General features: G+C 40.1%; 1 protein-coding gene across 3 annotated transcripts in view; it reads left to right on the top strand.

The window, feature by feature from the left end:
* Positions 1–12,072, top strand: part of pde10a (phosphodiesterase 10A) — a 66,085-nt gene that overhangs the window by 38,906 nt on the left and 15,107 nt on the right. For all 3 annotated transcript variants that reach the window (XM_082556617.1, XM_082556618.1, XM_082556619.1), the window contains one exon: positions 11,092–11,120. In XM_082556617.1, the coding sequence (XP_082412743.1) occupies positions 11,092–11,120 (29 nt within the window). The remainder of the gene's footprint in view (positions 1–11,091; positions 11,121–12,072) is intronic.

Genomic DNA, 12,072 nt, shown 5'->3' with positions numbered 1-12,072 from the left:
AAATCTTGTTGTTAGTGATTTGACCCCTTTACCACTGGATCCTGCTGTTACTTATGTCGGTCAGGTGTGTTTCCCTTCTGTAAGGAGGAAAAACAACCGTGAAATACGAACTCTGTTTCAAAAAGACAGAACTTGTGTCCCAACGGCTGTCGCCTACTGGAATAACTTATACCAGGACTTGGAATGGGAGAAGATTTGGACCTTACCGTCGAAATTTCTATTAAATAACAAAGTAAAGGAAATATCTTTTAAAGTTATTCATCGTTTTTACCCAACTAGGTCTTTTCTTGTACGTTATAAAAAGGACATTGATGTTAACTGTACATTTTGTAGTTGTGTGAAGGAAGATATTTCTCATTTATTTTGGTCATGCTTATACACGAATCTTTTCTGGCAAGAATTTTGTGTTTTTGTTGTTTCCTTTATCCTTTCTGAGTTCTCTCTTTGTTACGAGAAAATATTGTTTGGTTTCTTTAAGTACCCCATGCACAGGGCAAACGAATTTTATTTGATTAACTTATTGATATTATTGGCCAAATTTCATATACATAAGTCGAAATTTTCTAACGCAAAACCATCCTTTCGGTGCTTTTTAAATGAAACCAAACAATATGTTAAAACCATACAACATTCTCAAAATCAAAAAGCTGTCAAAACCATAAACCTATGTTCCCTGTTCAATATCATGTGATTCTATAATAGACTGTGTCTATTTTGCTTTTTTATACGAACCCCCTGACATTGTGTTTGCTATTTTGTATTTGTATATCTGTATTTTGTGCTTTTTCAATAAAAAAAAATAAAAAAAAAAAAAAAACATCAGCTGGTTGTAAGCTAACATTATGCCAGCTAATGTTAGGCTTGAATGGCCCATAAATCACAGTTTCCCTCTGATAAACAGTTTCATTACATTCTCGTGTCATTTGAGAGTCCAACAATGTTAGATTCGCTTCAAAGAAAGTTTCACTACCAATGACAGACAGAAGCTAACAGAGGCTAATAGCAGCTAACAGAGGCTAACAGTAGCCGTTACCAACAGAAAACTTCAGAATATCCTCAGCAACTCAACTCAGTGTCTCAGTCATTGTACAGAAGTGAGCTTCACTGGCTCACTGACCTCTCAAAGTTTTACAACGTCCTTCAGAGTACACAGACGTGGATATATTTTGACAGCTGAGATGAAAGGGTTACACTCCCCACAGATGAATAGGAGGCAGAGTTGTTTGTCCTACACCGGCCACTGTCGCTAGGATTATGCACTCGAAGTGAGGGTGTAAAGGTGCCAGTGTACCCTCCTCATTGGTCACTTAAAGCACTGCTGCAATACAGTCACTTCTATGTATGCTTACTGTTAAGGAGCAGGGAGCCGCTGCAGTATTCTCCCAAACGATAGGTGTAGCCACACACAGACAATGCTGCTACATCAGTGCTGACACAGCAAAAGAAGAAGTAAAAGCCAGAAGAAAATACATAACAGAGTGGATTTTTTCTTCATGTACACAATATCTCAACTCAAGCATTTCTTTCTGTATATTGTGTAAATTCATCAGAACAGCGATAAAAACCATTTCATATTTAGGTGTGTTTATTGCAAGGTTCAAAGGAAACTCATGTAGCATTACTTTGCTACACTAGAATAATTTCGATACGCTATTTCTGATCTGTGGTAGTTAGAATACTTCATTCAGCTACTGTTTGTATTACTCTTAAACTGAGTGGGAGGAGACCAGAGTGAAAACGTCAGCAATCAGCTATCTAATTCAGCCACATCTCTCTTTGACTTGATCTTTACATCACATCATGAGTAATATTACTAAGTCCACTTCCTCTGTTAGACCACTGCAAGTAGACGCTTTGGCACCACTCTGAAGCCTCTCTGTAACTTCCTCTCAGTGGCTGTATCCACTCAAATGACAAACACTGTCTAATTTCTGGTTGATCACACAGGATGAATGGGTCACTGTGTTAGATTGATGGCTAAGAGTGTGTATCTGACTTCTAGCTAGTATTTTACACATTTTTCCCCTGTGTGTTAACGAAGTAATGAAGTACTTCCTGTGGTACTGATGAAGGTAAAATAGTTCTCTCTAATGACATATTACTTAACTCATCTTTTATTCGCACTTGTAATAGATGCAATTGATTTTATATTTTTTATGAGTGCAGCAACAGCAGGATTTGTCATCATGTGACCGTCATTGAGATAACCACTGCTTCCTGGAAGCAGTCCCTGCAGCCAGTCTTGTTCTCACTTATCATGTGATGGACAACACTGGATTACATAAATCAGTTGGTCTGCACACGCAAGTGTGTATGTGTCTTTGTGCAGAAGTTGTGTTGCACCCTGCAACTCCGGAAAAAGGATTCACATTTGCACGCTTTCTTTATTGAGTTGAATCTGCTGTGCAGTTATATTACAAATATTTCTTGTCATAATAATCAAATTATAGTCTTTCTGTAATGTGTTTTTTTAATCATTGTTTATTACTTTCTTACTTCATACTGTGTCGTTTATTTATCAAGATGAGGCTTCAACATTCAAAGCTGATTGCTCTCAACAGCGCATTACACTGCTGTGCTGCCTTAAAGCCGCCAGAACACAGAAACGCTGTTTCCCAGAATCCTGCTGATGTCATTTGACCATCACACCTCCTTTGACCAGGGTCCCACTGGCAATGTTTACTTCACTCGACACGGGACAATTAATAAATCCCAAATTCTCTGCTGCACCCATTCAGAGGCCCCTCGTTACTCATCTGTGCCTTCTGCAATGCACACACACTCACAGACAGACACACAATGTATATCAATGTGTCTGTTTGTCAGACCATGCAAGGCTTTTTAGCTCTGAAACTCCTGCTCATCCATGTAAGGTCTTTTAAACAAGGAAAAGTTGTTCCGTTAAATCAGTCAGAATTGGATTATGTTTGAACTAGAACAAGAACAGCTGTTTTCATTACTGATTTTTTTTTAATTAATCATTTAAGTAATCAGTGCAGCATTAGCATTTTGCAAACCTAAACTATGAGGTCATTCATAGAGGAGGATGACATCATCTCTGAATTCACATATCTTGCAGCAAAACTGCAAACCTCAAGAACTCTGAAATAATCTGTGGGCAGGTCCTCAACAGTACGTGTTGCAACTTAGTTTATTACCTACAGAACAGGAAGACCTCAAAATAAGACCGTTGCTCATCCAAACAACCCCAAACTCTGCACTGCACTTCCTCTTTCAACACCAAGTTTCAAGGGCGCTACATTGACAAAAGTTTTGGGCCAAAGTTCTTTATCTCAACAATTGGTGTTTTCATTCCCTTTGCCACAGGTGCATTAGATCAAGCACCTAGCCGTGCAGCCTGCCTTTACAAGCATTTGTGAAAGAATGGTTCTTTTTACAGAGCTTTTTGAATTTGAGTGTGGTACTGTAATAAGATGCCACCACCGAAACTAGTCAGTTTGTGAAATTTCTTCCCTTCTAGATAATCCACCATTAACTGTAAGTGGTGTTATTTTAAAGAGGAAGCGTTTAGTAACCACAACAACTCAACCACCAAGTGTCCGGCCGTGTAAAGTTGCTGAGTGGGTGGCACCAAGTGCTGAGTTGCAGAGAGGGTAAAAGCCACAAACGCTCAGCTGATTGCTGATTTCCAAACCTCCTCTGGCATTAACATCAGCACCAAAACTGCATCAAAGGAGCATCATGGCATGGGTGTCCATTTAGGTTTAGGAAAAGATTTAGGGTTTTGTTTGTTTGTTTTTTACCTTATCCGAATAATAAGTTATCAGAGTTTTACAAGGATAAATTGACTACTTGAGTAATTGAAGTAACATGTCCCTGTCAGGCTAGGTTCCCTGCTTGATCAATAATCCTGTATAGTTTTTATTTTACTAATATAAGTATATAGACATTTTTTTCTTATATTCTTAACTGTATATGTGTAACAATTTAGATTTATACTTTTATTTTATACTTTAAATTTATTTATTCGTATTATATTGGTTCGATGGAAAATACAGGGTGGGCCATTTATATGGACACACCGTAATAAAATGGGAATGGTTGGTGATATTAAAGTCCTGTTTGTGGCACATTAGTATATGTGAGGCGGCAAACTCCTCAAGATGGGTGGTGACCATGGTGGCCATTTAGAAGTCGGCCATCTTGGATACTACTTTTGTTTTTTCAATAGGAAGAGGGCCATGTGACACATCAAACTTATTGGTAATGTCACAAGAAAAACAATGGTGTGCTTGGTTTCAACGTAACTTTATTCTTTCATGAGTTATTTACAAGTTTCTGACCACTTATAAAATGTGTTCAATGTGCTGCCCATTGTGTTGGATTGTCAATGTAACCCTCTTCTCCCACTCTTCACACACTGATAGCAACACCGCAGGAGAAATGCCAGCACAGGCATCCAGTATCCGTAGTTTCAGGTGCTGCACATCTCGTATCTTCACACCATAGACAATTGCCTTCAGATGACCCCAAAGATAAAAGTCTAAGGGGGTCAGATCGGGAGACCTTGGGGGCCATTCAACAGGCCCACGACGACCAATCCACTTTCCAGGAAACTGTTCATCTAGGAATGCTCGGACCTGGCACCCATAATGTGGTGGTGCACCATCTTGCTGGAAAAACTCAGGGAACGTGCCAGCTTCAGTGCATAAAGAGGGAAACACATCATCATGTAGCAATTTCAAATATCCAGTGGCCTTGAGGTTTCCATTGATGAAGAATGGACCCACTATCGTTGTACCCCATATACCACACCAAACCATCACTTTTGTTGTTCCAACAGTCTTGGAGGGATCCATCCAATGTGGGTTAGTGTCAGACCAATAGTGGTGGTTTTGTTTGTTAACTTCACCATTCACATAAAAGGTTACCTCATCACTGAACAAAATCTTCTGCGTGAACTGAGGGTCTGTGGTGGGGCGTGGTCTGCGGTGCAGGTGCGTCCGCACAGCACCGCAGACCACGCCCTACCACAGGGTCCTGTTCCAATTTTTGTTTTGCCCATTCTGCAAATTCTGTGCGCCGATCTGGGTCATCCTCGTTGAGATGCTGCAGTAGCTGGAGTTTGTAAGGGTGCCATTTGTGAGTAGCTAATATCCGCCGAAGGGATGTTCGACTGACCACTCTCCAGTGACATGCGGCGAGTGCTACGCTGTGGGCTCTTGCTGAATGAAGCTAGGACAGCCACTGATGTTTCTTCGTTAGTGACAGTTTTCTTGCATCCACATTTTGGCAAATCCAACACTGAACCAGTTTCACAAAACTTAGCAAGCAGTTTGCTAACTGTAGCATGGGAGATGGGTGGTCTCGTAGGGTGTCTTGCGTTGAAATCTGCTGCAATGACCCGGTTACTACGTTGACCAGATATCAACACAATTTCGATTCACTCCTCACGTGTTAACCTCTTCGACATGTCAATGGCTGTGAACAAAGAGAAACTTGTAAATAACTCATGAAAGAATAAAGATGTTGAAACCAAGCACACCATTGTTTTTCTTGTGACATTACCAATAAGTGTGATGTGTCACATGGCCCCCTTCCTTTTGAAAAAACAAAAGTTGTATCCAAGGTGGCCGACTTCTAAATGGCCACCATGGTCACCACCCATCTTGAGGAGTTTGCCCCCTCACATATACTAATGTGCCACAAACAGGACTTTAATATCACCAACCATTCCCATTTTATTACTGTTTGTCCATATAAATGGCCCACCCTGTAAATACCCAGAAATTCAGTTCTGCCGTGCAAAAACTGGTGTATGTTCTGAATAGCTACAATAAAGTAGACATCCTCTTCTATTCTACTGGAGAAGCATGTGGAAAAGGGAGTCTCTATCCTTACTGGCCTGGTCTCCAGCGGCAAGAGAGTTAGGCCAAGTTAAGCAGCTGATACTGTTTCTCAGATGTGTTTAGAGGCCAGGCACAAGCAGACAAAGATGTGCTTGTGTAGCAGTACCTCATACCCCACCACTGTGATAAGAGAGCAAGCTCACCTGCAGGGCTTTCCAGGGAGGGGAGGTGGATGCCCCTCACCTCTCCCTACGCAGCGCTCATGAGACACTTTGAGTTTCAAATGGTAAAAAACATTTGGTAAACATAAGTAGACGTTTTAATTAACATGCTGGCTCTTTTAAAGCCTTTTGCCAGAAATGTAGAGCAGGTTAATGAAAAGTAAAAGAAAGAAGGAGGACTCGCTTGTTGCTTGTTGTTAAATAGAGAGCATGGCACTGAAGAAGAAGAAGAAGAAGACTGCTTTTTTTGGCAGCTCCAAATCCTCCATGCAGCAGGTCGATGCAGGACAACCACTAGGTCGACACATATTGACCGCTGAGTCACTGCTAGCTGACCGTCCTGTGGGAGACTGTGTATCTGTAGTGGTGGATCAATAAAGAGCCCATAAAGTATCGTACGCATTAGACCTGTCTGACTGAGACATTTTTCTTGTGCAAGACCTTCGACCAGGGCTACTGATATCTTCTAGATGCTTCTTCATATCTATCTATCTATCTATCTATCTATCTATCTATCTATCTATCTATCTATCTATCTATCTATCTATCTATCTATCTATCTATCTATCCTATTCTATTTTCCTTGCTGTCATCACATAGTTGTTCTATCAGAGTCACTCCCACTGTTTTGTTTACAGTGCTTTCAGCAGTGTTTGCAAGAGTACGACTGTGGACAATAAATTGTATCGGGACATAGGGCGACACAGTGTAATGAAATAGTCAAATAGTCAGCCTTACCCACTCAGCAGTGGTTTCCAAACAAAACTAGTACATACTGTATTTACTGTACCTGATGAACCAAAGCTACTGTGCAGCAGGTTTTGGGGGGGGGGTTTAAATGGTGTGATGAAGTTTCTAAAAGAAGTCAGTTCAGCCTCTGCAGCGTTCAGGAGTTGCTCGACAGTTGTGTTTAGTGTTCACTGTCGACTGTGCTGGCAGTATATTTTCTAAGAACATGTCAGCACTCTCCTGGTGTGTTTACTGAAATCACAGCAGGTTCCTGAAAATAAGGGAAGGTATTAACAGGCGGCTGGTTTTTGTCCCAGCGTTGATGGCTGGCCCGGTGATAAAAATCACAGTTACACACGCGCAAACACGACTAAAGCGAATGTCTACCCCAGGGATAGCTCTGTTATAATCCCATGACACATGTGTGATGAAACAAAGATCTTATATCTGTAACATTTCAGTTTAGTCTTTTGTTTTTGGTGCTGGTGGTCATGCAGAACAAAGCAGCATATGTCTTCTCATACACACACACAAAAAGCCAAAGAGCTAAGCTAGGAGGTAAGACAAGATATTTTCTGGTTTCTAGGAAAGACAGTTATGTGAGAGCCATGCTGGACCTGCACCTGCACCTGCTGAATGTGTGCATGACCCTGCATGCAAACTTTAAAAGAAGCTGCTGGAACTGTTCCAGCTGGGCAAAACTGGTTCAGCGCAACAGATTTAAAGGGCTTTTGTAACTCTATAGTTTCCAGGCATAGAACGGTTCTACTTTTCACCTCAACAGTGTTTATCCCACAACTACAACTTATTCCTGTTCATTTTTAGCCCCTTAGACATTTTGTGGTGTGCAGACACACAGGGTTCAGAGTTCTGCTAATAAAATGCTAACTGAGATTTTGTGTCTGTACAGTAACTAGACCTGTAATGAACATTGTCTGGTCACAGTTTTACTTTTTTAGGAGGGACATTTAGGATGTGTTCCTGTGAAGCTGACAGAATGACTTATATTTTTATGTAGAAGAACCTGGTCAATTAGTTTTGTTGGTTTAAGAAGTATTTTTGTTTGTTTGTTGTAAATACCATTATAAAATCTTCCCATCAGTGTAATATTTTCCTGATATGACTTTTTTTTCTGGTTCATTCTTATGTTTTTGGCATTGCTGGATAAGTGGCGCAACTGACTTTATGGGGATCCTCCACCAAGGCCAATGCTCTGCGTTTCTATTTTGAATAAAGCGATCTAAATATGCAATATGCATTTTGTTTTGGTTTTTTTATACTCTTACTGACAGACAGACAAAGAGATAAATATCACTGAGCACATAAATCCACCGCAGTGGGAGCAGGATAAAATAATCCACGCGTCTCCTGGAGCAGCATCACCCGTCAAACAGAGCCTTTTCTAAAGTGCCGTTTCCCACGCCTCACCACCCTCTAGTGAACCTTGTTGCCGTGGGTGAGGAGAGAGAGGTGATGCAAGGGGCAGCACTGTGAGGGGGGTCACGGAGAAAGAAAAAGCTGCTGCTCATGTGCTGAACAAACGACAAGGCGAAAAATGACATAAGTTACGAGCCAAATAGCAGTGAGAATTGCAATTTCCTGAGTTGTATTTGCATAGATGGGTTTTTTCTTTGTTTGTTTTTTGTAATTAATTTAGGTTTATTTACACAGCCCTCTTTCTCAAGCATCTTTAATTACGTTAGAATTTTTGCATACCACACAGATCCTGTCCCACACTGAATCATATTGCATGCAATTCAAATGATTCTAATAATTTTCATTGGTTTAGAGAGCCTTGGTGCCCTTCAGATAAGATTTTAAAGAGTGACACTGTTTTTTGTGCGGTGACCCGTCTCTCTATGAGGGAAGTGGAATCAAAGTCAGAAAGAAAACTGTCACGCATCAGTGTTTGTGTTAATATGGCTGCTCTGAACTGCTGTAAAAAATGTAGACCACTTTTTAAACCAGTAATACTGTCATAGCTGCCCTTTAAAGGGATTAGTGTCTGATTATTTTAGGCCTCAACAAGTCATTTTTAAAAAAGAAAATTTTTTTCAGTGGGGCTTGAAGTCTTTTTCAAGTGCAACTTTCTGTCGTCTGATTGACGTCAGCGGCCAGCGGTTCACTCTAAAATAGGTCTCATGGCTAAGTTAGGAAACTCATAGCATACTGCAGGAATGTTTAAAACAACAAACAATGTAGACGGCTGCAATTCCTTTCTTCACATGTTCAAAGAGGCTCGTTTCAAAGGATGGCCAGCTCGAGTCAGCACTTCAGTGGATGTTTCTAAAATTTGCCCAGCTCTTTGCGTGGTTTTGATCACATGAAAAGTTATCAAAGAGATCTCAGCGGTTTATGTTCTCGTGTGCTGTTGACCCACGTGTACCGAAGAATCACTTGAGCTGTGTGAATGGTTTTATTTTCAGCCCAAGTAGCACTCCCAGACACACTCCCAGATTATGAGTCCAGAAACTGTTATGATTGGCTGAAGCTTTCATAATTATCACATACTTCAGTGTCTACATCCAAAGACAATAGTCATATGTCTCCCCAGCAGCCGTAAATTACACAAGGAATCTGCACTTGAAGCCGCAAAGTTTTGGACTCGTCAACTTAAATGAATATCTCTCTTAATTTTGTTTTTAAAGGAACGCCATTTAAATAAATACCTCCCTGCATTAAGTAGATAAAATATTCATCCATTACTTATAGATAATGAGTATTGATGCTTTAAATACGCCATCGTTCGTATTTGTTCACCTGACGACTATTCTGAGGACAGCATATGGTTTTTCTTATTTGCTGCTCGTGATGTTGGCCTGTCGTGATCCATCAGTCCACAGCTGAGTATCCATCCATGCAGTGTTTAAACAGCCAGGGAAGATTTATGACTCTCTGACTCTTGATTTTCAAGGTTTTAATATAAAAAAACAATGACTGCCTTCACATTACTCAGACTTTGTAACAATTAAAAGCATTTTGAAGTTCCTCTTACAGAAGTAGCATCATCTGACTTAATCCGTGGCTCTTCTTCACAGCATGTCTTTGTCCTGTCTTCCTCCCCTCACTCTCAACCATTCGCGGCAGATGGCCGCCTGGTTCTGCCAGGGATTTCTTCCTGTTAATAGTTTTTCCTTCCCACTATCACCAAAGCGCTTGCTCATAGGGGGTCATTCAATTGTTGGGGTTTTCCCTGATTTCTCTGTATGATTGTAGGGTCTTTACTTTACAATATATAAAGTGATTTTACTTGATATTGGATTGATACCAAAATTTTCAGTATCACAATGTAACAACAGCAAATGTACAAGAGTCCTTTAATGTTTTAGGAGCTTTGGATTTTATGAGCAAAGCTTGAATTTCTGTAGCGATTCTTCCTTAGGCTGAGATTTGGCAGGTTTATCAGCGATCATGTTGTTGCTGTGTGAATAATCACAACACAAGGGTCAAGTGTGTGGAGGCCGCTGCCTGCTGAATGCATTGCCTGGGCATTCCCTAACAGAAAAGGTGGTGATGCTGGTTAAAGTGTTGTAATTTTGTATTTTCTAATTGGTTTTTCATTTTTCATCTTATCCTGGGCATTTATGCTGACAAACTTTACCAAACTGACAAGACTAAAACTAAGGACATTAGTTTAATTAATTTTGGTTAGTTTTTTTTCTTCTTCTTCTTCTTTTTTTAACAAAAGTCTATTTTTATTTTCATTTTGTTTTCTTTTGTTTAACTGAAACGCTTCACCACATGCTTCATCACCAACTGCTTCCTGCTTTTGATTAATTTGTTCTTACATTGTTTTTATTGTTTTACATTGCTGTTTTATTTACTGTTACATTGTTTTATATTTCAATTTCTTGTGTTGTAAAGCGCTTTGTGATTTTTTTTTTATCTGTGAAATAGGTAATTACTTACTTACCTACTTACATCTGCATTTAGCTATTTTCTTTTTACATTTTTCAGTTTTGTTTTATTTAATCATTAGAAGCAAATTGTTTTAGTTAATGTGGATTTTAATAAACTAAAACTAAACTAATAAACTTAAAAATAATTTGCAAAAGTTTTCACAGAATGTGATTATTCATGTCTTAGTTAGTGGCCAGATCTTAATCTACTTTCGATTCATCCCTAAAAGGGAGTTTTTCCTTCCCGCTGTCACCAGGTACTCGCTCATAGGGGGTCCTGTGATTGTTGAGGTTTTCTGTCTATCGTAGGGTCTTTACCTTGTAATATAAAACTGCTTGAGGCAGCTGTTGTTGTTGCTATGTAAATATAGAATTGAACTGAAATTCATGTCATTTATTTTAAACTTTATTTTTAACTTTCTCTCTTTACAGATGACACATCCTCTAAAGAAGTCAGCAGGGTAGGTGTTTACTTTATTTATCATCTTATTTTATATATTACATTCTGTATATTATAACATAATATTGTCCTTCAGTAACTGTAAAAATGGCTTGATGCTATTTAAGAACTGCACACACTGAAACAGTTGTGTTTGTCCTTGTCCTTACTTTATTTAGTCTAGTGCCTTTGTATGACTTTGTCAAAGGGATAACATCAATATAAAGAATAAGAAAACATATGGTTGGACCATAAACGCATCATGTGTGTCACAGTTGTTGGGAAAGTTAGAAAGGTTCAATGGCTATTGTTACACATACTGCATGTTCACACCTTTGTCATTCACACCATCAGAAGACCGGGTGTCAGCACCCACAGCGAGGCCATGACGCTGAGGAGAAGGAACTAACACATGCACACACAGGGAAAAAAAGGGGGAAAAAATTAGGTCCACTTGGCCCCTCAGTGCGTCACCCATACGTCTGTGCAAACAGGATGTGGGAGGATAGAAGGCGTCCCATGGGGAAGGGTTTCTAGTACGCCACTCTCCTTGCCGTCCTGTCCTCACACTCACGGCAGGAGCAGAACTAGACCGCTCTCTTGCCCCGTACTAGCCGGGAGGTTTGCCTCTTACATAACCGCAGTTTTAAGCTGAGGCTGACCAGCACAGCTTGCCAGAGCTCTAATCAGAACTGTGGGGATCTGGTGGCCTCCTTGCAAAACTGCAGGGGGATCCCTGAGCTAGAGTCTAAGGGTGGGGCGGGGAGTAATGTTATGATGAATGGCTTTGTCTTTGTGAATGGCATTAATCCCCTTTCACTGAGAAACAGAAAAAAAAAGTCATTTGACCTGGAGTAATCTGCAGTAACATTAGACTGAATGCAGTAGAGAATGAAGGTTGTTGTCAGGTTTTTCTGCCTCGTTGCACTTGCTGAATTTTGATATTCAATCTCAGTGTTTGTGCAAGACTGCAC

Source organism: Aulonocara stuartgranti (genome assembly GCF_965226115.1).
Source record: "Aulonocara stuartgranti genome assembly, chromosome: 13".
Classification (NCBI taxonomy): Eukaryota; Metazoa; Chordata; class Actinopteri; order Cichliformes; family Cichlidae; genus Aulonocara; species Aulonocara stuartgranti.
This window is presented reverse-complemented; position numbering and strand designations above follow the sequence as displayed.